This window comes from Orcinus orca, chromosome 6 (assembly GCF_937001465.1).
Source record: "Orcinus orca chromosome 6, mOrcOrc1.1, whole genome shotgun sequence".
Lineage (NCBI taxonomy): Eukaryota > Metazoa > Chordata > Mammalia > Artiodactyla > Delphinidae > Orcinus > Orcinus orca.
The window spans coordinates 46,006,082-46,033,090 of record NC_064564.1 but is presented as its reverse complement, the minus strand read 5'-3'; the positions used below and the strand labels follow the sequence as shown (position 1 = coordinate 46,033,090).

Below are 27,009 nucleotides of genomic sequence, written 5' to 3'. Positions count from 1 at the left end.
CTGGTTGCGGTGAGCTGGGACTCCTCTTTGTTGCGGTGAGCAGGCTTCTCATTGCGGTGGCTTCTCTTGTTGCGGAGCATGGACTCTAGGCATGCGGACTTCAGTATTTGTGGCACACGGGCTCAGTAGTTGTTTCTCGTGGGCTCTAGAGCGCAGGCTCAGTAGTTGTGGCTCACAGGCTTAGTTGCTCTGCAGCATGTGGGATCTTCCTGGACCAGGGATTGAACCCGTGTACCCTGCATTGGCAGGCGGATTCTTAACCCCTGCACCACCAGGGAAGTCCCAATAAGTCTGTGTTGATGGGGCCAAATTTTGTACAGGTCAAATAAAATTTGTGTGTACATCTATAAGGACTTTTAGATTACAAACTATGGTTAAATAACTTTTACGTATCCTACTTAATTGAGACTGAGTAAAGTTAATTGATTTTTCCCCTCAATATTGTAAGAGGAATATTGTATACCTTTGATTTCAGGAAGGAAAAACAAATTAGAAGTGTAGAAGAAGAAACTGAACAGGAAAAACAAGCAGCAGAGGGCATTATCAAAAATATGCCTCCAGAAAAACAAGTCAAGTATATAGAAATGAAAACCATGAATGAGAAATTGTTGCAGGTAATACTAATTACTACTCTGTGCTGGGCATATAGCAGTCTTACTACTAAAAAGGTGATCTGAAGGTGGGCAGCATTGGCATCCCTTGAGAGCTTGACTAAACCTACTAATCAGAGTCTTCATTTTAACAAGATGATTCACATGGACATTTGAATTTAGGAAGCACTGATCTAGAAAATTTCGTTTTCTTATGTTGCATAATGACCTAGCTTTTACTCTGTTATTCAGTTCTATGCATCATTCATTTTTGCAGGTCATAAAGATACATGAAACAATTGTTTTTTAATGAACTTTTAATGAAAACATTAAAAGTCCTCATACACCAGAGCCATATGGATATTTACTTTCTTTCCTTTTCTTCCTGCCTAATAAACAGCAAGTCGTTTACTTGCTATGCCCTTAATTTGAACAGCTTTTGTCCCCTAATTATGGTGTTTAAATAAGAAATTTGGATGTCTACTGAGGGATTATTGAGAATCCTCTCAACATTCAGTCATGGTGGTGACTCAGGTTTACAAGGTAGTGCCCTTTCATGTCCAGATATCCCTTAACCAGTTAACAGAGAATTAGTCCCCGCAAATGCCAATAATGAATGTAGTTCTAGTTTCTCAGATAATCCTTTATTGAAAATTTAATATAACTTTTTATGTTAGACAGAATTTATAACATATAATGAAACATTGATGAAAGAATATTATAAAAATACCAAAATATTATCAAAATATAGCTAATATCACACAGGGGTGTTTGAATGGGTCTGGTTGGCCCTTGAACACCTTGGGTTTTAGGCACACTGACCCCTGTGCAGTTTAAGTCTGTGTATAATTTATAGTTGACCCTCAGTATCGAAGGTTCCACATCCACGGATTAAACCATCCATGGATTGAGTAGTACTGTAGTACGTATTTCTTGAAAAAAATCCACATGTCATTGGACTCATGCAGCTCAAACATGTCTTATTCAGGGGTCAACTATAAACAGTTCAAGGGACTTATCCCTAAGAGTGAGCCATATAAATGGCTACAGGTCTTGGCCTTAAAAGAAAATAGGCAAAAGATATGGAAACATGGTTAAAAAGACAAATAAAAATTATAACTTTAAACAGTATCATCATTAATTTGAAGTATTCTGATATTTGATATTCTCAGAATACAGTGATGATTCACTGTGAAAAGTTCTGGCTCCCTTTAAAAAGCTCATAAGTATTTTAAAAGGTTGATCTTGGCAAGGTTTTTAGTAATAATGAAATAAATTGGCAAAAATAGAAATAATGAATGTTAATAAATTCTAGTCAGATTTTAAAATATGGGTTGAAAACATTTACAAAATTTACTTTGTCACATCTGTATTTAAAATGTTGAGAAGGAAATTATTCTTAATGTAATTTGCCTATATATTTGATTTTTTTCCTTCTTCTTAGGAATTAGATACACTTCAGCAACAACTAGATTCACTGAACATGAAAAAAGAGAGCTTGGAATCTGTAAGTAAAAATCAAGTAAAAGTTTTCATATTACTCAGCTACAAAAGAAAATTCAGTTAAATATATTAATGGAACTCATTCAGGTACATATTTATTTAGTAGTTTACTAATAGAAATGTAATAATTTTTTTTCCTATTCAGGACTACAAATATCTTAGTTTAGTAAGAAAGCAGATTCAGTTATTGAGTACCTACCCTGTACAAAAATCATTCTGCCTTGCTGAGGCACACAAAATCTAATGGTAATTTAAAACTACCAATGGCAGTTTTCACAGAACTAGAACAAAAAATTTCACAATGTATGGAAACACAAAAGACCTCGAATAGCCAAAGCAATCTTGAGAAAGAAAAACAGAGCTGGAGGAATCAGGCTCCCTGACTTCAGACTATACTACAAAGCTACAGTAATCAAGACAGTATGGTACTGGCACAAAAGCAGAAATATAGATCAATGGAACAGGATAGAAAGCCCAGAGATAAATCCACGCACATATGATCACCTTATCTTTGATAAAGGAGGCAAGAATATACAACGGAGAAAAGACATCCTCTTCAATAAGTGCTGCTGGGAAAACTGGACAGCAACATGTAAAAGAATGAAGTTAGAACACTTCCTAACACCATACACAAAGATAAACTCAAAATGGATTAAAGACCTAAATGTAAGGCCAGACACTATCAAACTCTTAGAGGAAAACATAGGCAGAGCACTTTGTGACATAAATCACAGCAAAATCCTTTTTGACCCACGTCCTAGAGAAATGGAAAAAAACCCCAAAAATAAACAAGTGGGACCTAATGCAACTTAAAAGCTTTTGCACAGCAAAGGAAACCATAAACAAGAAGAAAAGGCAACCCTCAGAATGGGAGAAAATATTTGCAAACAAAGCAACTGACAAAGGATTAATCTCCAAACTATACAAGCAGCTCATGCACCTCAATATCAAGAAAACAAACAACCCAATCCAAAAATGGGCAGAAGACCTAAATAGACATTTCTCCAAAGAAGATATACAGATTGCCGACAAACACATGAAAGGATGCTCAGCATCACTAATCATTAGAGAAATGCAAATCAAAACTGCAATGAGGTATCACCTCACACCGGTCAGAATGGCCATCATCAAAAAACCTACAAACAGTAAATGCTGGAGAGGGTGTGGAGAAAAAGACACCCTCATGCACTGTTGGTGGGAATGTAAATTGATAACAGCCACTATGGAGAACAGTATGGAGGTTCCTTAAAAAACAAAAAATAGAACTACCATCTGACCCAGCAATCCCACTACTGGGCACATACCCTGAGAAAACCATAATTCAAAAAGAGACATGTACCACAATATTCATTGTAGCACTATTTACAATAGCCAGGTCATGGAAGCAACCTAAGTGTCCATTGACAGACAAATGGATAAAGAAGATGTGGCATATATATACAATAGAATGTTGCTCAGCCATAAAAAGAAATGAAATTGATTTATTTGTAGTGAGGTGGATGGACCTAGAGCCTGTCATACAGAGTGAAGTAAGTCAGAAAGAGAAAAACAAATACCGTATGCTAACACATATATATGGAATCTAAAAAAAAAAAAAATGGTTCTGATGAACCTAGGGGCAGGACAGGAATAAAGATGCAGACTAGAGAATGGACTTGAGGACACAAGGAGGGGGAAGGGTAAGCTGGGACGAAGTGAGAGAGTAACACTGACATACATACACTACCAAATGTAAAATAGATAGCTAGTGGGAAGCAGCCACATAGCACAGGGAGATCAGCTCGGTGCTTTGCGACCACCTAGACGGGTGGGATAGGGAGAGTGGGAGGGAGACACAAGAGGGAGGGGATATGGGGATATATATATACATATAGCTTATTCACTTTGCTATATAGCAGAAACTAACACAACATTGTAAAGCAATTATACGCCAATAAAGATGTTAAAAAAAAACATACAAGCAAGAGACTAAAGACAAGTGAAGATGGAGAAGTCAGTTCATTACTTTAAAGATGTAAAAGCTTGCATTTGTTTTATTATTTATTTAAAGCGTTTTTAAAGTCACAAAACATGTTTTCTGTTAAAAAATTGAATAAGATGAAAGTAAAAATGCCTATTTATTTTCCCTCTTTCCAGACAGAACTGCTCTCACATTTATTGAGTGATTACTATGTGCTTTTTTTGAGCTCTTTACATATGTCACCAGCATTGTCATTTTATCTTCACAGCAATCCTATAATCCTACCTTCATTTTACTGTTGAGAAAAACCTTAAGTGGGATGTACACTGGATATGCTGTCTGCAGCTTTTTTTTTTTAACCTAACATTCTCTCTTGAATGTCTATTCATGTCAGCTCTTAAGATATCTTTCTCATTTTTTGAAATTACTGCATTGTATTACATTGTATGACTATATATAGCACAGCCTTGTAGATGACTAGGTTGTTTATATTGATAGTTTTTTGAGATTATAAAACAATGGTGTAGTGAAAACACATTTTATGCAAAGTTACTACGAGTGTATCTTAAGATAAATTTCTTGCATTGGGTCAGAAGGTACAAACTTCTAAAACGTTGTAACATTGCCAAATTGCCTTCCAAAAAAGTTCCATTTTCTACTCCTAATCTCAATGTATGAGAGTGCCTATTTCCCCCGTACTCATTAACAGCTGCATTATCCATCCACCTTTTCCATTTTTACTAGTTTAATAGTTTAAAATTAGTATCTTGTTTTAATTTTCATTTATTTATACAAAAAGTTGAGTATCTCTTTATATATTTGTTGGCCAATGCATTCTTTTTCTGCAAACTACCTTCCCACTGTCTGTACATCAAATCTTTCCTGCCTTTCTTGATTTCCTATGTATTCAGGTAGCTATAACGATGATAGGATTAGTAACAATTGTAAATTGACATGATTGCTTTCACCTAGCTTGCAAAAGAAATAAACCATGAGTATTTTGTAATCATTCTTTTGGAAATTTGCTATTGAAAAAACTAGTTTGCTTAAAAATATTAAGATGATTTTCTATATCCAGTTGTCTACATGTGGGTACACAGAATTTTTATTTTCTTTGATCTCTATGGTAATAAAAATATGCTTCAAGGAATAAGGACTGCATTTATATAGTATTAATACAGCCAGCTTTCAGAATTCCTCACTATCTTTTTTTAGGGTGTGTAGGAGAGAGTTAGGTCTTATTTCATTGGCAGATTTAGTTTCCACAGGAAGAGGTGTAGGGTATAACCTTGGAATTAGTGTTTCTATTGATGCCACTCTACTTTGGCATTAGTACATGTATGCCTAAAATTACATGAATTTAAAAAAACTTACAGTATTCTCAAATGAAGAAAATGTAGATCCTAATTCTGTTTAACTTTAGCTGGATTCCTTTGTGGGTCTTTTTGCGGGGGGGGAAGATTTGTTCTTCAAGATAACATTATGTCAGATATCAGTCAAGTAGTGTTTATTGCATATCTGCTGTATGCTCCCTACTGTGCTAAGTATTGCTGATTCAGTTCATAGGAGTGTGAAAAAAATCAGGTGAAAGATCAACAAGAGCTTGAGTCTTCAGGAGTGGTTTTATCAAGATGCAATGATGAACATGTCTATAGGTGGTTAAGCAAAAGGGACGGGGGAGGTACTATGAAAAGGGATACATCAAAATGTCTGCATTTTTTCTATCGGTATTTTATTATCATGCCTTTTCACCTGAAGCTAAGACATTACTTAAGCTGTGTATATAACCCTTTGCCTATGGACTTTCAAACATTTCCTCTTGTTCACTTTTTCCTTTTTTTAAGATTCCTTCTCTTTTGCTTTCAAAAAGGAGGAGGTCTCCCCTCTTAAAAATCTTGTTCATACTGTGAGCCTGTTTTCAGATATCATTAACTTTTTTTTCATGATTAACTTTTATTTTTGTTAACTTAGAAAAATTTAGATATCAGATCATCAGTTTTCTCATCTGTAAAACAGAGATGATAGTACTATCTTACAGAGTTGCTTTGAGTGTTAGAGCTAGTATATAAAAAATATGAAGTATAGTGCCTGGCACAGAATACGTGCTCAATAAATAACAGCTTCAAATGTCATTTTCATCATCATCATCACCACTACCACCAACATCCCTAGCTCTTTTGGTTATCTTTTAAAATTATCACATCCCTTATTTTCTCTTTGTGAACAGTAGAACAGTGGTGAATACATGATAATTTTACTACTCGTGTCTATTAGTTTCCTAGTGCTGCTGTAATAAAGTATCACAAACTGGGTGACATAAAACAACAGAAATTTCTTGTAGTTCTGGAGGCTAAAAGTCTAAAATCAAAGACTTGCTTCTTTTGGGACACTAGGTGGAATCCTTCCTTGCCTCTTCCTAGCTTCTGGTGCTGGCTGTCGATCCTTGGCATTTGTTCCTTGACTTGTAGCTACATCACTCCATTCTTTGCCTGTATCATCAAATGGCATTCTCCTCGGGTGTCTCTGCTTTTTACCTCTTCTCTTCTAATAAAGAGCAGTTAATACTGGATTAAGGTCCACTTTAATGACCTCAAGATAATCTTAACTTGATTAAATCTGCACAGACTCCATTTCAAATTAGGTCATGTTCACAGGTGCTGGAGATTAGGACTTCAGCATACATTTTTGGGGGATATAGTTCAACCCATAAACTTGTAGGAAAGCATATATATGATCTATTCAGGGGAAAATATCTTCCCTCTAGCGATCAGTTCCTTGGACTTTGGATTGGGTTTTGTGGTTAAAGTTATACATACATCGTTACATTTTCTTTATTATCTTCCCATTAGTAGAGATGTCTTTATCTTTGTTTAGGTCTTATATTTAGAAAATAAACTAAAGCTACCACCTTCTTGTGAACCTTAGACTGAAAATTGCTTATGAAAGTATATAGGGATTTATTTTTATTCTTCAATGTTTAGAAACGTACTTTGTAGCATTATTGAGTACTCTAGGTTCTTGATATCTCTATTTAAAGATGCTGGTAGTTTAAATTTGTCCTTAGTCTTATAAACTGAAAACTATTTGAATAGTTTTTGATAAAATACTAAAATTATTTTAATTCTCTTCAGGAAATAGCACACTCCCAGGTAAAACAGGAGGCTGTATTGTTGCATGAAAAACTTTATGAGTTGGAGTCCCATCGAGATCAAATGATTGCGGAAGACAAAAGCACGGGATCCCCAATGGAAGAGAGAGAGAGATTACTTAAGCAGGTAGGAAAAACAAACATATGTATTTTAATATGTCAGGATTTGGTAAATGTATCAGTCTGTTTTATTTAAGGCATATGAATTGAACAGAAAACTAATAAGTTTATTTTCTTAAAAAACAGTGAAAAGTGAACTCCATCTAAATTAATATGAACTGCTTGACTAAGAAGATCTAGGTAAAAGTCATTTCTCAAATAAACTTTTTTTTTTTTTTGCTTAAATCCTAATTTTATATGGTCTTCATGCATATTTTGGTCATTTTTTCATGTTTTGGATCCTTATAAGAAAAACTTGAAACTCTTCTTATTGATCAGTAAATAATTAATCTTATTGAAGATGTATTCCATTATTTGTTTTGGGCCTCATATTTAGAAAATGAAGTGCCCCAAGGCTGACAACTTTGTGTGGTTATTTCTATCAGTGCCACCATGAAGTGAATGGAATTAAAATGTCCTGTGAAATCACAGTATGTCACCATGTTATGTCAGATGTGTTCAGTAGCTTTCTTACTATCCCAATACTGGCTTTAATTTATCCTATTGTTTATCCTGAGACACCCTAAATATACAGCCCTTAGGAGCCTATATATTTGGGAGCACCTCTAGTCAGGAACCTACAAATGGGACTCCTTTGTGGTCTTAGATTGAATCCAGTGGGTTTGTAGGAGGCTTAGGGATCAACTCAGGAGCTATTTAAGTGTTAGAATCATTCTAGAAAGGTATCAAAATCTAGAATCTCTGAAGTTCCTTGGAAAGAGATCATTGAAGGCAGGGGACGAAGAGTGTGATCTTGGTATAGAATTTCTAGATAGAATACAGAATGACTAGTTAAATTTGAATTTCAGATAAGCAGTGAATAATCTTTTAGAATAAGTATACACGTAAGGACAATAAGTGTATTCCAAATACATACCACAAAAGTTATTCATTGTTTTTCTGAAATTCAGATGTAACGAGGATTGCTAAATCTGGCAGCCCTACCGTGTGCATGGGTTGGGGGTGGGGAGCAGGGGGAGCAGGGCGGGGGAGACAGGCTCAAAAATCCTAGATATTTATGTAAATTGATCCAGGCCTGAAGATGTGTTAACTTCTTGGTGCCACGTGGATAGGTATGGATATTTATCAGTCACCACTCTTCCTTTGAGGAGGAAAGAAAAATCTGTGAATAGTTCCCTAATGATGTTCCTTTCAACTTCAAAGGCTGAATTTCAAGAAATAAGTTTAAAGCGACTAGATTTGATATTTTAGTACACACCCTAGAAGGAAAATCTCTTTAAGATAGCCTAACAATGAGTAATTCTTTAAATTCTGTTTTCTCTTCATGCCTTTATAGGTTAAAGAAGATAATCAGGAAATAGCCAGTATGGAGCGACAGTAAGTACTTTTACACTAGGACATTTTACATTCATTTCTCATCTTTTAAATTGCATTCTAAATGTGTAAGAGGTGCATATTGTTACAGTCATTTTTTCTGTGATTCACACTGACAATATTGATGCAGCTTTCAGTTTTATTTATAGCTTTAAATAATTCTTTGAATGTTTAGTAAAGAGCCATTACATAGTATAATTGCTTTTTAAAAACAGCTTTATTGTGATATAATACATACCGTACAATTCACATATTTAAAGTGTACAATTCAGAGTTTTTTATTATATTCACAGAGTTGTGCAACCACCACCTCAGTCAATTTCAGAACAGTTCAGTCACCCCAATAGAAACCCATATCCCTTAACCATCACACCTCTCATCCCCCATTCCCAGCCCTAAGCAACCACTGTACCTTATGTCTGTGTAGATTGGCCTGTTCTGGACATTTCATATAAATGAAAGCATACAATATATGGTCCTATGTGGCTGGATTCTTACACTTAGCATAATGTTTTCAGGGTTCATCTGTGTTGTAGCATGTATCAGTATTTCATTTCTTTTTATTGCCAAATAATATCCCATTTGTGTGGCTATACCGTATTTATTTATCCATTCATTAATTGATGGACATTTGGATTGTTTCTATTTTTTGGCTGTGATGGATCATGCTGGTATGAACAATCGTGTACATGTTTTTGTGTGTGGACATATATATTTTCACTTCTCTTGGGTATTTACCTAGGAGTGGAATTTACCTAGGAGTGCTGGTTCATACGGTAACTCTATATTTAACTTTTTGAGGAGGTGCCAGACTATTTTCTAATGCAGCTGCACCATTTTACATTTTCACCAGCAGTGTATAAGTGTTCCAGTTTCTCCATGACCTCACCAACACTTGTTATTATCTGTCATTTTTGATTACTGTGTAGCCATCTTAGTAGGTGTGAAGTGGTATCATTGATTTGCATTTTCCTGATGATTAATGAATGATCTTAAACTCTTTTTCCTGTACTTATTGGTCATATATATATATTCTTTGGAGAAATGTCTATTCACATTCTCTGCCCATTTTTAAAATTTATTTATTTTTTATAGATCATTATTGGAGTATAATTGCTTCACAATAGTGTGTTAGTTTCTGTTGTTCAAAAAAGTGAATCAGCCATATGCATACATATATCCCCACATCCCCTCCCTCTGGAGCCTCCCTCCCACCCTCCTTATTCCACCCTCTAGGTCATCGCAAAGCACCAAGCTGATCTCCCTGTGTTTTTGCCCATTTTTAAATGGGGTTATTTATTGTTTTATTATTGAATTGTAAGAGCTCTTTATATATTCTAAATAAAGTCTCTTATCAGATAAATGATTTGCAAAAGTTTTCTTCCATTATTTGGGTTTTCTTTTCACTTTCTTTATGGTGTCCTTTGAAGACAAAAGTTTAAAATTTTTTTTAAGACTTTATTTTTTAAATAAATTTATTTATTTTATTTATTTATTTTTGGCTGCATTGAGTCTTCATTGCTGTGCACGGGCTTTCTGTAGTTGCAGCGAGCGGGGGCTACTCTTTGTTGCGGTGCCCGGGCTCCTCATTGCAGTGACTTCTCTTGTTGCGGAGCATGGGCTCTAGGTGTACAGGCTTCAGTAGTTGTGGCTTATGGGCTCTAGAGTGCAGGCTCAGTAGTTGTGGTGCACAGGCTTATTTGTTCTGCGGCATGTGGGATCTTCCCAGACCAGGGGTCAAACCTGTATCCTCTGCATTGGCAGGCGGATTCTTAACCACTGTGCCACCAGGGAAGTCCCAGTAGTTTTAAATTTTGATTATATCTGGTTTATTTATTTTTTTCTTTTGTCATCTGTGCTTTTGGTGTCATATGTAAGAAACCAATGCCTAGTTCAATTTCTTGAAGATTTATGCTTATGTTTTTTTATTTGTGTTTTATAGTTTAGTTCTTATGTTTAGATCTATGATCCACTTTTAGTTAACTTTTGTGTATGGTATGAGGTAGGAGTCCAGTTTTATTCTTTTGCTTGTGTATATCCAGTTATTCCAGCACCATTTGTTGAAATATTCTTTTAAGAAATATTATTTAATGTTCTTTCTCTGTTTAATTGTTTTGGCACCTTTGTCAAAAATCAGTTGTATATAGATACAGGGTCTTATTCCTAGACTCACAATTCTATTCCATTGTCTATCCTTAAAAGGATATGTCTATCCTTATTCCAGTATCATACTGTCTTGATTACTATAGCTTTGTAATAAGTACAACTGCTTTTGTTAAAATTTTAACCCATATAATCTTCTCTCAATGGTAAATTTTCTCTTATTTTCTAACTTTTAAGACAAACTTGCTAACTTAGTTTAGTTTATATAAACCTACAAAAAGAAGGTTGCTAAAGATTTTTTATTTTCTTAATATCACAAGTAAAGCTCAAAAGATGGCTGGCAGGGAAGGGTCTACTGTTGAAGTCAGGCAAGCCAGCATTCTCAGAACACACTTTATACTCTAAATGCGAATCATGAAAAAAGATTTTTCTCTCAAATTTATAGTATTGTCCTCAGAATAAAGCATATTATTTATTGATATTGTTTCTGCAGATTCAAAAAGATGTAAGATTTCATAACATCGTCACTAAATGTTTTTACTGAATATCTAAATTGTCTGCCATAAATTCATTAAATAATATTTTCAACAGGTTAACAGATATAAAAGAAAAAATAAGTCAGCTTAATGAAGAAATTAGACAACTTGACATGGATTTAGAAGAACACCAAGGTAATTTTTTAAATATTTTTATGAAGTATAATATAGATACATAGCAGTATTTATACAGTATTAACTTGGGCCTCAGGGACTGTTTACCTGGGGTTTATTATTTAATTCTTTGTGATATCACTAAGTTTAACTATTAAAATATTTAGTAGTAGTAACTAAATATTATAGTTAGTATTGAATCATTTAAGTAATATTTTAAATGTTACAGTTAGTATTGAATTTTAATAGTAACTAAATATTTTAATAGTAACTAAATATTATAGTTAGTGTTGAACTATTTAAGCCAACTAAAAACTTATATAACTTAAAATGGTTATATAATGGCAAGAATTTTTGTTTTGCAAACAAATTTTTTTGTTAATTGGGATGTAGTTGTTTTACAATGTTGTGTTAGTTTCTACTGTACAGCGAAGTGAAGTAGAGTTCCCTGTGCTATACAGCAAGAAATTTTTTTTTTTTTTTTCCCCGTACGCGGGCCTCTCACTGTTGCGGCCTCTCCCGTTGCTGAGCACAGGCTCTGGACGCGCAGGCTCAGCGGCCATGGCTCACGGGCCCAGCTGCTCTGTGGCATGTGGGATCCTCCCGGACCAGGGCACGAACCCGTGTCCCCTGCATCGGCAGGCGAACTCTCAACCACTGCGCCACCAGGGAAGCCCAAGAAATTTTTTTTTTTTAATCAAGTAAAATGGTTTAAAGTTGCTCACAGATTTCTAAGTTATACTTCTTCAATATTGTCAGCTATTAACTGGCGTAAGTGGTAGAGTTACAGGGGAGTGAGGATCACATCACAAATATCACAAAAAATGTAGGAAGAATTATTCGCTAGGGGACCCACTAGTGTGGTGGCAAGTACTGATTATTCCAGTCCTCTCTCAGCTTTCCCCAGCAGTGGGATTTGAAGTGCCAAGGCAGGGACCAGAGCACTTCGGGCGGAAATGCAGTGGTGGGGATTTGGGAGCTACAGTGTATGTGTGGTTGAGGGAAGAGTTTGGGCATCACAGGTTCCTAACCAACTTTTCTCTAACAAGGGAGGAAAAGCTGGGTTACTATGGCACTTTAATCACAGATTAACTGCAAGCCAGTTAATATGCTATTGGATTATCAAGAGTTGACTATATATTCTTATGAGTTAGGTATTCTATTGTAAATAATATGCCTATTATGGCTAAAGAAACATTCATAGCAGAGGAAAAGGGTGTTCTTTTCCTAAATTAATTTTTTATTTCAATTTTAATGCAGTGTATTAGTTTTATTTATACATTTTATTGATTTATGAATAATAGCATTAGCTACTATTAATTGATTACTTCCTGGACTGGTTACTTTGTGATCTTTGCAGGAACACTTTGAAGGCTTCTAACCTCTTTTATGCTTGTTGAAACTCAGAGAAGTTAACTCAAATTCTCACAGCTAGTAAGGGGTAAAGTCTAGATATAAATCAAGTTCTCTTTGACACCAGTGTTAGCTCTATTGCCCAAACCTAATCTTGGCTTTCTGATATGAAGTGCTGTATTTGTGAAATAAAAATATTCTTGTGAAATGCTTACAGTCTTATTTACATGTGGCTACATGTAAACAAGACATCTAAAATCAGACAAACCTTAAGTCCTGGTTATTAGGTAAGTAAACTTATCTGAGCTTTCATTTTCTCATCTGCAAAATGAATATAGTGGTCCTACCTCACTAAGATTTACAAATAGTAAGTGGTACACATGGCAAGGTAGGTTCACAATAAATTGTTACTAAGGTCATGTTGTTTTCTTTATTAAATTATTTTATTGCTTTTAATTTATGTAGATCTAGTATATAGATTTTCTTTGTTAATAAATTATTCTGAGAAATCTGATAATGTTCTTGATTTCAGATGCTTTATGGGATACATTTTAAATAATATTCCTCCTTCTAAATTTAAATTTCTAGCAGAATTCTATTTATTTTTCCAGTAAAATAACTCATTTGGGGGTAACAATTTATTTTATTTTTACATCTTTATTGGAGTATAATTGCTTTACAATGGTGTGTTAGTTTCTGCTTTATAACAAAGTGAATCAGTAATACTTATACATATGTTGCCATATCTCTTCCCTTTTGCGTCTCCCTCCCTCCCACCCTCCCTATCCCACCCCTCTAGGTGGTCACAAAGCACCAAGCTGATCTCCCTGTGCTATGCAGCTGCTTCCCACTAGCTATCTATTTTACGTTTGGTAGTGTATATATGTCCATGCCACTCTCTCGCTTTGTCCCAGCTTACCCTTCCCCCTCCCCATATCCTCAAGTCCATTCTCTAGTAGGTCTGTGTTTTTAAACAATTTATTATTAATTGCTAGTTCTACGATAAATAGAATGCTTTGAATTGTAGCTTCCCTTTTCCTTTTTGTTTTCGTAAATTCTTTGTCCTTTTTTTTTTTTTTTTCTGGCCGCACCACAGCTTGCGGGCTCTCAGTTCCCAGACCAGGGATCGAATCGGTTCCTCCTGCAGTGGAAGTGAGGAGCCCTAACCACTGGACCACCAGGGAATTACCTGTCCTTTTTGATTAATGTAGAAAGGCACAATCTATAATGTAATGTAATAGTAGCAAAAAAGCATATATATATGTACCTATAAAAATATATGTGATATATAAATATTATGTATTGTATGTTCACATATATATCAATGCATTAGTTTTTTGTTCTACTACACTTTGATCATCCTGGATTATTGGGGTTTTTATTAGAAGGTCACTTGTTAGTTCAGGACCTCATTGTTTCTTTCCTGAACTATTTCAGTAGTCTACTAACTGGTCCCCGACCTCCAATCTTGCTCCCTGTCAGATTCATCCACCACAGTGTTGCCAGAGTGACTTATGTGAAATGTGATTCTGTATCATTCTCCACTTAACAGTGGTTCCCCGTGACCTACAAGATAAAGTTTAAGAATCTTTGTGTGGCATTCTAGTCCCTCCATAATCTGACCTGTACATTGTCAGCCTCCTCTCCTACCCCTCAGCATCTCTATCCTTACATTCTAAGAATAATAATAATAATCTACCAGTGGTACCTCACACCTCACCCTCTTATCATACATCAAAGGATTGTTTCATGCTCAATCCTTTGCTCCTATTATTTGTTCCCTTTTCTTGAATGTTCTTTTCTCTGTTACTTACTTTACTAACTTCTCATTTTTTAAGATCTAGCTCAGGTATCCTTTCATATCCAACATAGTAACCCTAATTTCTCTCCCTGACCTATTTCTGGGCTGGGCTAAGTGAGTGATCCCCTCTGTTATCAGAACACACGGCATAAATGTATTGACCACATTACTTTACCACTTTCTACTTAGGTGTTTGTCTTTTCCCTTAAGCTCTACATCCTCCAGGACAGGGACTGTGTCTTGTTCACTTTGGTAACCTCTTTCATCAACACAATGCCTGGGAAAATAAACATTCAATAAGTCTTTGTGGAATGAATTAAACAGTCCTGTATTTTATTTATATATTTTTAAATAATTATTATTTTTTTGGGCTGCACCGTGCAGCTTGTGGGATTTTTAGTTCCCCATCCAGGGACTGAACCCTGGCCCTCAGCAGTGAGAGCATGGAGTCCTAACAGCTGGACAGCCAGGGAATTCCCAGTCCTGTATTTTAGAAGGGAAGGATTTGTAGAATGAATTAAAGGTGAGAGTTGGGCTCTAGTCACTTCTTTGGGCCCTCTAGTTCTTAAGATATACAAATGCACTCTTATCTACAGAGAGAGCTTGATTAGTTAGCAACAGTTTTATTACTTTTTAGAGGATTCCTACCTTCGATTTATGATTTCCAGTAAAGAGGTGGATTCTTATCTACATCTGCATTCTCAGCAGTCCCTTGACTCAAGATTGTGGATAATCTGCTCCTTAAGATGTGGAGGATTATCAAGTTATTTTGACTTTCTGGTCCATACTTATCTCTGCCCCCAGCTTTATTCCTTCTGGCCATTTTATTAATTTCTTAGATGTTACCTGGTTTCTTCCATTTATGGCACCTGTGTGTAATCCAGCTAGGCCACCTTTTGCCTTGTAGGGGTTCTGGTTAACATAACACTTAAACTGTAAATGTGTTTGTACATGTCTGACTTTGTTAGTACTTGCTCCAACCCTTCAGTTTTCAAATAAACTTTTAAAAGGTTTGCATAATTCATTCTAAATTTAAAGGCATCCTTTGATACTGGTTTAGGTACAGTTATGTTCTCTGCTAGATATTAATGGTGGTCCTGTAATCAAACAGCTTCTTCAAGTTCATCATATTTTTGCACTTTTTAAGTCCTTAAAGTTACAATTTGCTAAAAGTTACATTGTCTCAAAGTTAACTTAATAAAATCAATTAACAGTTATTTGGCTATTCTACAAAAATCTTCATTATTCCTGGATGCTGAGTTATCAGTTTCTGTGACAATCTGGATAATGCAGAAAAAATCCTCATAATACACTTACACTTTTGACCAATTCTAGATGGGCTTCTTTGCTCTCAAATCTTTATTTAGTCTTTGTAAGTAATTTTTAAAGGAGAAATAACCTGATAACAGAGAATTTTCATTATAATAAGATGTCATTACTTTTTTAAACTGCTGGGGGATTTAATCCTATTATGTTAAGTATTTGTTAGACTTCACCCCTACAGTAGTTTTACTTTATTGCTGGATCAGGTAACTTTGTTATATGGGTTCTAAAAAATACTTAGGTTTAAATATGTGTACTATCCTATATTTTAGCAGGAAAGGAATTGTTACTATTTTTGCTAACTAGAAGCAGTGAGAAATAGCGCTATTGAAAGTTGTTATATGGTCAGAATTCGGCTACAATCTGCATCATTATTAAAGCAGAGCACTATTGGCAGATGCCATGCTACTTTTCAGAAAAGCCTGATTTCTCCTGGAATCCATCCTGATTTCTCCTTTCTCAAGCTGAAGTGCCAACCATTAAATATTTACTTAATTGTTGCTTTTTAAAATGCTGCTTCTGTATGAGAAAGGGAAAGTAATGGAAAAGGAGTTGTAGCTCTAGGTGAAGGCAACAAGCTAATAGTAGCCTATATTCTCATTCAACATAGGATATTATTTTTATTATTCTTTTACCTAAAGATTTACTTCTAACATATGGTTGAGTAGTTAGTTTTTGATAAGGTAATTGTTGACTAAGAAAATTTATTCTCACCACAAATTAATTTTTGTATATTTCATATTGAAGGTCCCTCAAAGTAAATGGTGTTTATTGGTCCACTTAACTCAGGCCTCTACTGTACTCTTCACTATATTCTGTTAAATTCTAAAAAGAGCAGTGTTACTATTTTAAGACACGACAAAACCTTTCATGGTGTAGGAACACAAAATAAGTGATTGTCTATGCAGAACTCCTGAGCCTTTTGAAATCTGGTTAATTCTCATCTTTACCCAGTGCAGCTTAGGTTTAGACTTTCTCAGGTCTGCTAAGTTAGTTACCATTTGTCCATCTGCTTCCAGCTTCCAAAATTTTATTACTATTGTTTCCTCTCCTATTTTCCTCATTGCTGGGAGTTTGACCTTTAAAAATTCTTTTTACTATAATTTTAGTGGAGTTTGGGGGGTGGGGCAGGTTAGGGTTAGATGTGCATGTTCAACCTACCATCTTTGTCAAAAAATTACCAGTTATAAACTTACCCAGAATTTCTGAAGCGTTTTAATCACCTTGAATGTACTTCATTTTATGGGTGTGTGTGTGTGTGTGTGTGTGTGTGTGTGTGTGTGTTGCCTCAAATGACCATTCTCATGTATTGTCATTAACTGTGCAAATTATCAGTCAGCATCTAGGAGGTTACCCCTTACTAGTTTTAAAAAATTTTCCTTAAAGTAGTTAAAGTTATTTTAAAGACTCCAATTAACTTATTTTTTTTAATTGTGTACTTTTTATATACAAACCTGGTGTGTATTTAATGTGGAAAATTCAAGCAATACAAAAGTGTATAAAGTAAAAATCATCTCCTTTCTCCTCATACGCAACCCATTCTTCAGAGGTAATCATTGTTTACAGTTTGGTATGTATAGCCTTTTAGACTTTTTTCTATACACGGCATATATATATATATATATTTAGTGTATATATATTTAATTGAGTGATACAATTCTTCTGAGCTTGAGTCTTTTCATTTAACTGTATATGATGAACACTCTTCCATATGAGGATGTATATACTTCATTCTAAGAAGTATTGCATAGTAGCCAATGTCAGGGCTTTAAAGCCAGACTAAGAATGGTCCCTGGCACATATTTAAGTACTTACAAAAACTATTAGCTGTAGTCATGTTGATATTCTTGTTAAATAGTATTAGCTATATCCACATTGACATTAGGTTGTTTCTAATTTTTCACTACCAAGACCAATGCTGCACTAAATAACCTTGATACATATATGTTTGTTAATTTGTATATTTCTATAGGCTAAATTTCTAGAAGTGAAATTTTGAATAGAAGGTTACTTATGTATACAATTTTGATTATTTTTGAAAATTTCTTTCCAGAAATGGTTGTACCAGTTTATACATCCAGCAGCAGTATGTGAAAGCGCATCCTCACCAGTGCTAATTACTTCTCTGACAGTTCACTGTTCTCAAAGGCCTGAATTTGTAGTACTACCATGATCCACGAGGTGGAGCTAATTTTCTGGACATCTGCGTGCTCAGACAAGGCTTAAGGAACACAGTTTACAAAGTACAGTCACATTTCTCCCCAAGAAGGATTTTTGGGCATTATTGCTCACTACAAATTATTCCTTCAATTTTAGAATACAGTATCTTCCCAAAGATTGATAAAATGGAATATCATGTGGTTATCAATACAGCATATCGCAGATATCTAAATATCTAACAGCTACAGTGTGATAAATATGTATCATAATAGAAGTATGCATAAAATGCTACAGGATCATTGGATTACTGCCCTAAACTTCAAATGAATTCATTGCAATTTACTCTATAATTTATATGCTGCTTTCAAGGGTAGTAAAAACATAAAATACAACACTTTTCTTTGGTTTGTCTGTAGGATACTTCTTCCTACTCATAGTTCCAAGGCTCAGGTTAGAAGCTTTTATTCTCTGATTATGTCAAGTAAAATAGAATTTATAAAGACAGAATAGTTTTGTTTTAGGGCACGGGTTCTGCAACCCGCATGCCAGGATTCAAATCTGAGCTGTGCTGTTTTACTGGCTGATCTCAGACATGCTACTTGACCTTGCTGTACCTTAGTTTCCTCATCTTTAAAGTGGCGATAATAACAGTACCTACCTTCCTTTTAGGGTTACTGTGAAGATTAGATGAATGGAGCGTGTGTGTGTATGACTCAGAATAGCATGCAATTTAAAAATTGCACATAAATGTTATTGGCTGTTATTATTAATGCTATTAATTAATTAATTTTTTTAGTTTTTTTAAAACAGCTTTACAAAGGTTTAATTGACATACAATACAGTAAACATATTTAAAGTACATAATTTGATAAGTTTTGACATATGCATCCACCTGTGAAACCATCACCACAATCAAGAGAGTAAACATACTCAACAATCCCCAAAATCTCCTAATACCCTTTTGCAGCCTCTCCCTCCCACTCCTACCTGCTTCACTCTCCCATCCTCAAGTAACCGATGATCTTGTTTCTGTCACTGTTGATTAATTTACATTTTCTAGAATTTTATATAAACAGAATCATAACTATGTACACATTTTTCTCTGGTCCTTCACTCAGCATAATTATTTTAAGATTTATCCATATATTTGCACATGTCACCAGTTTGCTCCTGTTCATTGCTGAGTAGTATTCCACTGTGAAGATAAACCACAGTTTATTCATTCTTCTTTGTCTGACTTGGATTAATTATTTTTAATGATTCCATTTTATCTTCTTTATTGGTTTTTCAGTTATAATTCTTTGCTTTGTTATTTTAGTGGTTGCTTTAGGATATTGTGTATATCTTTAACTTATCACAATCTACCTTTATGTTATACCTCATTATGTATAGTATAAGAACCTTGACAATGGCATGCTTCTACTTCTCCCTTCCTGATCTTTGTGGTATTGTCATCACACATTTTCCTTTTACGTATTTTATAAGGTAATAACTACATAGCTATTTTTTTTCACACACATACACTGTATTTTATTTTTACAAGAGATAAACTGACACCAAGCATTGTAAATGGTTGACCACAACAAAAGCAACAATGATTGCAATTACTGAACACAAAACACACTCATACTATGTCATAATATTGACATTCAGTCCAGTAATCCTCCATTGTAACAGCTCCTTTACTTTGCAGTGAAAATTGGTTTGCATATTTTTTGCCTCTTGAGTCCTTGTGGGGTTTTTTTTTTAATTCAAACAGAAAGTCAAAAAATTGTAATCATCCTCATCAGTTCACTCAGTCCCATGTCATTAATTTTTTTTTCATCTTGATCTTTCTGAAAATGCTTATTCATTCAGTTCAGCAGTACAGTCAGTTACCAGAAACCTGCACGTCTCAGAGTCTTTTCCATGAATTCCTTGAAGATGAAACCCTTTTATAGGAACATTTTTGCAAAAGCATCCGAGTACACCCAGAACTGTCTGTAAATGACAAAAGACTTTAAAATGACCACGGTTAAAGATTTGATGAAAGTTCATAATAATGCAATTGACAAGGAAATTTAGTTATTTCTGAGATATCCATTTTGCATAGCTATTATTTTTGACAATTATATTTTTAAACGATTACTAATAAGGAGCAAAATCTTACTATTTACCCATTTCTGCTGTTCTTCAGTCCTTAATGTAGATTCCAGATTTCCATCTGAGATCTTTCTCTTTCTGCTTGAAGGACTTTAAACATTTCTTGTAGTTATGGTCTGCTGGTGATGAATGCTTTCGGCTTTTGTATGTCTGAGAATGCCTATTTGCCTTCATTTTCAAAGGATATTTTTGCTGGGTATAGTCAAGGTTGACAGATGTTATCTTTTAATACTTCAGAGATGTTGATCCACTGTCTTCTCACTTACATTGTTTCTGATTAGAAATCTGCTTTTTTTAAAAACATTTTTATTGGAGTATAATTGCTTTACAATGGTGTGTTAGTTTCTGCTTTATAACAAAGTGAATCACTTATACATATACATTTATCCCCATATCTCTTCCCTCTTGCATCTCCCTCCCTCCTACCCTCCCTATCCCACCCTTCTAGCTGGTCGCAAAGCACCGAGCTCATCTCCCTGTGCTATGCAACTGCTTCCCACTAGCTATCTATTTTACATTTGGTAGTGTATATATGTCCATATATACACTACCACTCTCTCACTTTGTCCCAGCTTCCCCTTCCCCTTCCCCGTGTCCTCAAGTCCATTCTCTAGTAGGTCTGCATCTTTATTCCCATCTGGCCCCTAGGTTCTTTGTGACCGTTTTTTTTTTTTTTTTTAGATTCCATATATGTATTAGCATATGGTATTTGTTTTCTCTTTCTGACTTACTTCACTCTGTATGACAGACTCTAGGTCCATCCACCTCACTACAAATAACTCAATTTTGTTTCTTTTTATGGCTGAGTAATATTCCATTGTATATATGTGCCACATCTTCTTTATCCATTCATCTGTCGATGGACACTTAAGTTGCTTCCATGTCCTGGCTATTGTAAATAGAGCTGCAATGAACATTTTGGTACATGAGTCTTTTTGAATTATGGTTTTCTCAGGGTATATGCCCAGTAGTGGGATTGCTGGGTCATATGGTAGTTCTATTTTTAGTTTTTTGAGGAACCTCCATACTGTTCTCTATAGTGGCTGTATCAATTTACATTCCCACCAACAGTGTATGAGGGTTCCCTTTTCTCCACACCCTCTCCAGCATTTATTGTTTGTAGATTTTTTGATGATGGCCATTCTGACCGGTGTGAGATGATATCGCATTGTAGTTTTGATTTGCCTTTCTCTAATGATTAATGATGTTGAGCATCCTTTCATTTGTTTGTCGGCAATCTGTATATCTTCTTTGGAGAAATGTCTATTTAGGTCTTCTGCCCATTTTTGGATTGGGTTGTTTGTTTTTTTGATATTGAGCTGCATAAGCTGCTTAAATTTTAGAGATTAATCCTTTGTCAGTTGCTTCATTTGCAAATATTTTCTCCCGTTCTGAGGGTTGTCTTTTCTTCTTGTTTATGGTTTCCTTTGCTGTGCAAAAGCTTTTACGTTTCATTAGGTCCCATTTGTTTATTTTTGTTTTTATTTCCATTTCTCTAGGAGGTGGGTCAAAAAGGATCTTGCTGTGATCTATATCATAGAGTGTTCTGCCTATGTTTTCCTCTAAGAGTTTTATAGTATCTGGCCTTATATTTAGGTCTTTAATCCATTTTGAGTTTATTTTTGTGTGTGGTGTTAAGGAGTGTTCTAATTTCATTCTTTTACATATAGCTGTCCAGTTTTCCCAGCACTGCTTATTGAAGAGGCTTTCTTTTCTCCATTGTATATTCTTGCCTCCTTTATCAAAGATAAGGTGACCATATGTAATGCTATTAATTTATAAACTGAAACTTTAATAACTTTCCTGGAGATTTTCCCAAAACATATTTGGAAAGTATTTTCCCCAGGATGTACAAGATAATATATTCAGTTTATCAGCTGGTATCTGAGTTTCAAATGGCATCTTTACATTGCTCTTTTGTAGCTTCTCAATATACATACAATGAAGAAGAATGAATCATTGCTTATTGTTCAATTTGGGGATTGGTTAAACTATTTATTAGTATGGTGGTATTATCTTCAGACCAGGCACTTCAGCACCATCTGAAACTTGTTAGAAATAAAACTTCTTGGACTCTACCCCAGACCTACTAAACATGAAACCTTGGGAATAGGGCTTAGCAAACTGTGTTTCAACAAACCCTCCTGATGATTCTGATGCATGCTAAAGTTTGATAACCACTGCTTTAGGAAATAATTAAGAACTTACATTGTGTTTAGTATACATGCCAAGGATTACTCATTATACCATCTGATTTTATGGACATTACTCTGTTGAAACAAACTTCTTCATAGTCCTTTTTATTTTCTTTAGAAGTGGTGAGGCTTTAAGCAATAATTTAACTTTTACATATTTAGAGAATTTTTATTGTATATATTTTAAATGCCTCTAGTAGATAGAATAATCAGACCTTGTCTGCATAGCTGTAAAGAAACTTTCCTGCCAAAATTTAAAAGATTTTGTTGAATGTATAATTGATAAATTGGGTGAAGCTTGAAGCTAAAAGTTAGTTTAAAACATTAAACTTATATGTACTCATTTTAGCATACCAGTTTAGCAATATTTGATATATTAGTTTATCACTTACTGCTATAGTGATGTGTGAAAAGTAGGTGAGAGAGAACCTGAATGTAAAAAGATGAAGTTTAATAGGACTCCAAAACTAATTAAAATTGAAGCAGGAATGGGGGAGGAGAAAGTACTGTATCTTACTAAAATATGTGAGAATGTTAGAGGGGGTTTAGATAACTGCTCAATGTGAATTCATGTGATACAGCCTCCAGAACAGCTGGAATCGTAGATTACATTAACAAAAGATGAATATATAGACTATGAGAAGTGATAGTCTGCTTGGAATCCTGTTTCTTGGCATCATACTTTAAAAGGAATGAAGAAGAACTGGAGTAAGAGTAGAATGAACTCTTAGTCCAGAAGAACTGGGCTAAGAGTAGAATGAACAGAATGATAACAAGACTGAAACTATGACACATAAGGAACACTTGAAGGTACTGAACGCTCGAAGGTACCGGGATATTTAGCTTGCCTCAGAAGGACCCCAAGTGCTAGAAAGGAAAGAATCCTACCTTCCAGCAAAAGTACCTTGGTGTTTATTTTTGCCCCTCCTCTCTAATTTTATTTACTATCTGCTACTTTTTCACCTCTAAAATCAGTAGGTCTGCTGACTTGGGAGCCTTGCAGCCAGAGGAGTCACTAGCTTGTGCCTTGTTGTACACTGATCATGAGAGAAGATTGGGGTGGCTACCTGTTCTGGAAAATGGTGATCAGACCCTTCTCCAGGGTCAGAACTGCTTCTCAGAGTATAAAAGCCAAGATTGCTCTGTTAAGCCTTGATTCAAGAGAACATTTTATGATAGGTAAAAGAGTCAGATGACCTTACTGACAAGTGAGGAGAAAGGTGGTTATGGTGGTACTCAGCCCTTTAGTGCTGGAAGAAGAGCCTAGTTCCCTTACTCCACTGGCTGGCTATAGCTGAGAGTATCAAAAAGCAATAGTGTCCTTTCTACAATATCCCAAGTGTTTTGTAACAGTCCGTACTCATTTCTTCTTTCCCCCTTGTAAGGGGAAAGAGGCCTGAATTTATAGTGGAAATTTTTGGGTACTTGTCTTACTAGAGCATTAAATTTCTTGAAGGAAAATATCTTATTCATCTCTATAATTCCTCCGTTACCTGTTAAAGTGCCTTGCTGATATGATACTTTCTATATAAAAGCCTTCTGAACTCTTTTCACCCATCTGGTTATCATAGTACTTCATATATAGCTTAGTTACAGTACTTATGTTGCATTGTAACTTTTTGCTTTTGTTCACCTAACAGATTGTACACCCTTCTAGGATAGAGTGGCAACTGTCTTGTTCATTTTGATATCCCCAGCACCTATTATAGTATCTGGCACATAATAGGTACTCACTAAACTTGGAAGAAATAAATTATGTAGAACTATGATCACATCAAATACTCAGAGTTTGAGGATAGCTCTAAAATAACCCTCATTTTATGAACGTGTCCTTTTCCCTCTCCTTTGGTGTCTTCATTGTTGATCTTTCGAAAATGATTAGACCCTTTTTATGGCCTGCTTTGCACCTCCAGTGTGATAACTGATTAGCTTCCCCTGTCTATGATCTTGTCCTCTCCTATAATATTAAATCTAAGGATAGATTTTGTAACAAGCCCTATATTTTACCCTACTTTAGGACTGCCCACATCTGTACATTGCCTCTCATGAGAAGCTCAGATATTAATCCACCAACTAAGAAATCACAAAATAGAGGAGTTCACTAGGGCCCTGATCTCTTCTATTTTTAGCAACAGTGATATGGGAGGAGGTTTTATGAAGCTTGGGAATTTGCTAAGATATATGGGAGCTCTGTCCTAACTAATCCAGCTGGCCAGCTGTATAGCTGGGAGACATTGACCAGATATGTCTTCCAGCTCAATCTGATGGCAACTTGGAGCATGGATTTGAGGGGAGAAGGAGGGAGGAATCTCCCAGGTTTCTGACTTGGATGATAAGTGTATGGTGAAGGGCTTTCAAACATAATAGGCAATACAGAGGGGTACAGACTTTGAGGGGGAAGACTGATGCATTTAATTATGGATAGGCTGTGTATTAGGATGTCATGAAACGTGCCCACATGAATATATGTAGTAAACAATTGGATAAAACAATCTGAAAATTAGGAAAAAGGTCAAATTTAAGAGTTTTTAAACCACAAGAATGAGTGGGATTTCCTTGGATATAATGTAGCATTAGAAGTCAATGAAGAGCAGAATCCAGAATTTAAATGAAGAAAGGGAAAGTTATGAAGAGAAGACAAAGAAGGAATGAGAGTAAGAAAAACCAGAAAAGCCCAACCCCCAAGCAACAAAAAACATAAGCGGAAAAATAATTGGAAGAAGAAAGGATGTATCAATAGTGTCAAATATTACAGAGTAAGATAACTTGAAACTGCCCCTTGGATTTGATAATTAAGGAGTCATATAATCTTACTGTGAACAATTTCATTGGAATGTCAGGAGGAGAAGCCTCATTGCAGTGTCGTAAGGTCTAATAGCAAGATGAGGAGCTGGAAACAGCATGTGTAGGAAATTCTCTTAAGTTTAGAAGAGGAAAGATAAGATGGTAGTTAAATGCCTATAAAGCCTAGGATGCAGGCCTTCTTCTTAATCCCTTAATGCCTGACCAGTCTCCCAAGAGGACAACTTCGCAGACAGCCACACAAGGAACTAGGACTTTTTTAGAAACCTAGGCCATGGCAGATTCAGCAGATACTAGCTTTTCTGCTACTTCACATATGTTATATAATATTTACAAGCATATAAGCCTCCTGTGAGGATATTCCAGATCATGTATGCTGCAAGCTCATATTCTTTCTCTTTGTTTCCCATCCAAAAAACTATTGCCATAAATTACTGAATGGTAACATCATTATAGGGGTAATCTTAATCTGTCTATAATGTATTTTTCAAAAAAAACTTAATCATATACAAACTTTGTTATTAGTGAAACAAAAAGATCTCTCCCCTTCCCCTTACAACTAATCATGCTGCATCAGTATGCCCTGAGACCATTGTTGATCATCTGAACTGATCAGTAAAGTTGTTAATGCATCCAAAGTCTTAGAGTGAACCAAATGTTTCCCATTCGTTCTGAGTGTTCACTGGCTGGGAATTCATGACCTCTGGGTATTTACTATCCTTATACAGTAGCTTTCAGACTTTTTACTATGAGTACTGGTGGTGGGGGCCTTGACAAGGTTTTCTCTGTATAAGGATTGTCCTCAGTGAATTTGGGAAAAATGTTTTCAGACCAGAAAGCAGAAAAGCTGTCTGCTGACCTGGGTCTCTGACTTTGCCATCACCTTTGTGTAATCGTAACTCACTTCCCACCCAAGCAAGTATACAAGTGGAAGTCCGTATCCTCCACGTAATTAGGGGCTCTATTCTGACTGTCTACCTCCACTCCCTAATGTTATTGCTGCTCTAGCCGGTACTTGGCAAAACTGTAGAGCTTATAGGAGGATATAGAACACAGGCTGACCAATGGGTTTTAGCCTCTGGACTCTAACTATTGGCTCCCCCATTTTCTTAGAACTCTTCTTCCTAAAGTCCTTCTAAATGCCAGCTTCTTGCCAGGAACACCCTTAGGAATCTCTTATTCTCTCCATCTTTGCTGGGCATTGTCTTAGTAAGCTTCCTTTGTTTCTCTAGAATGCTAAGATCTAACTGACTTTAATGAAGAAACTGTACAGATTGGATCAAGCACAAATTTATTCTGCTTTCTTTACCTGGGGCCCTGGGAGCACAGGACTGCAGCCATCTCACTAGTTCAGGAAAATAGCCCTGGGCCTCCAAATCTCAATTTCTGTTACACTGAAAATCCTGTTTTTCTAAAATAATCATGATCCACCTCTACTAATGGTCCCTTTATGCAACTAAAGTGTCCGATTTCATCCATCTGTACGGGCCATGGATTTTTGCCCTTTTAATCATGTCTTTTACATATATTAAATGCAACATGGCAGTTTCTTCCTCAATTTTCTTTTTATTTATTTATTTTTCAGTACCACAATGTCCTCGATTACCCAAGCCAGAAACCTGGGAGTCACACTTGACTTCTCCCTCTCTGACCCTCACCAAAATCCTCACCTCACTCTGGCTCTTAAATGTCTCAAATGAAAATCCTCTACCTTACATCCTAATTGCCACCAGGCAGTCTTCCTCTTTCATTTGGATTACTTTGACAACCTCCTAACTGGTCTTA

General features: G+C 35.5%; 1 protein-coding gene across 8 annotated transcripts in view; it reads left to right on the top strand.

The window, feature by feature from the left end:
• The window catches only part of IFT74 (intraflagellar transport 74), a 78,144-nt gene that overhangs the window by 32,861 nt on the left and 18,274 nt on the right, over positions 1 to 27,009 (top strand). For 6 of the 8 annotated variants that reach the window (XM_033437746.2, XM_004275059.3, XM_033437745.2 and 3 more), the window contains 5 exons: positions 476 to 614; positions 2,035 to 2,097; positions 7,185 to 7,328; positions 8,658 to 8,698; positions 11,390 to 11,469. In XM_033437746.2, the coding sequence (XP_033293637.1) occupies positions 476 to 614; positions 2,035 to 2,097; positions 7,185 to 7,328; positions 8,658 to 8,698; positions 11,390 to 11,469 (467 nt within the window). Of the gene's footprint in view, positions 1 to 475; positions 615 to 2,034; positions 2,098 to 7,184; positions 7,329 to 8,657; positions 8,699 to 11,389; positions 11,470 to 14,283; positions 14,380 to 27,009 lie in introns of those variants that run through there. The other 2 variants (XR_004486112.2, XM_049711758.1) reach the window with 2 other exon arrangements.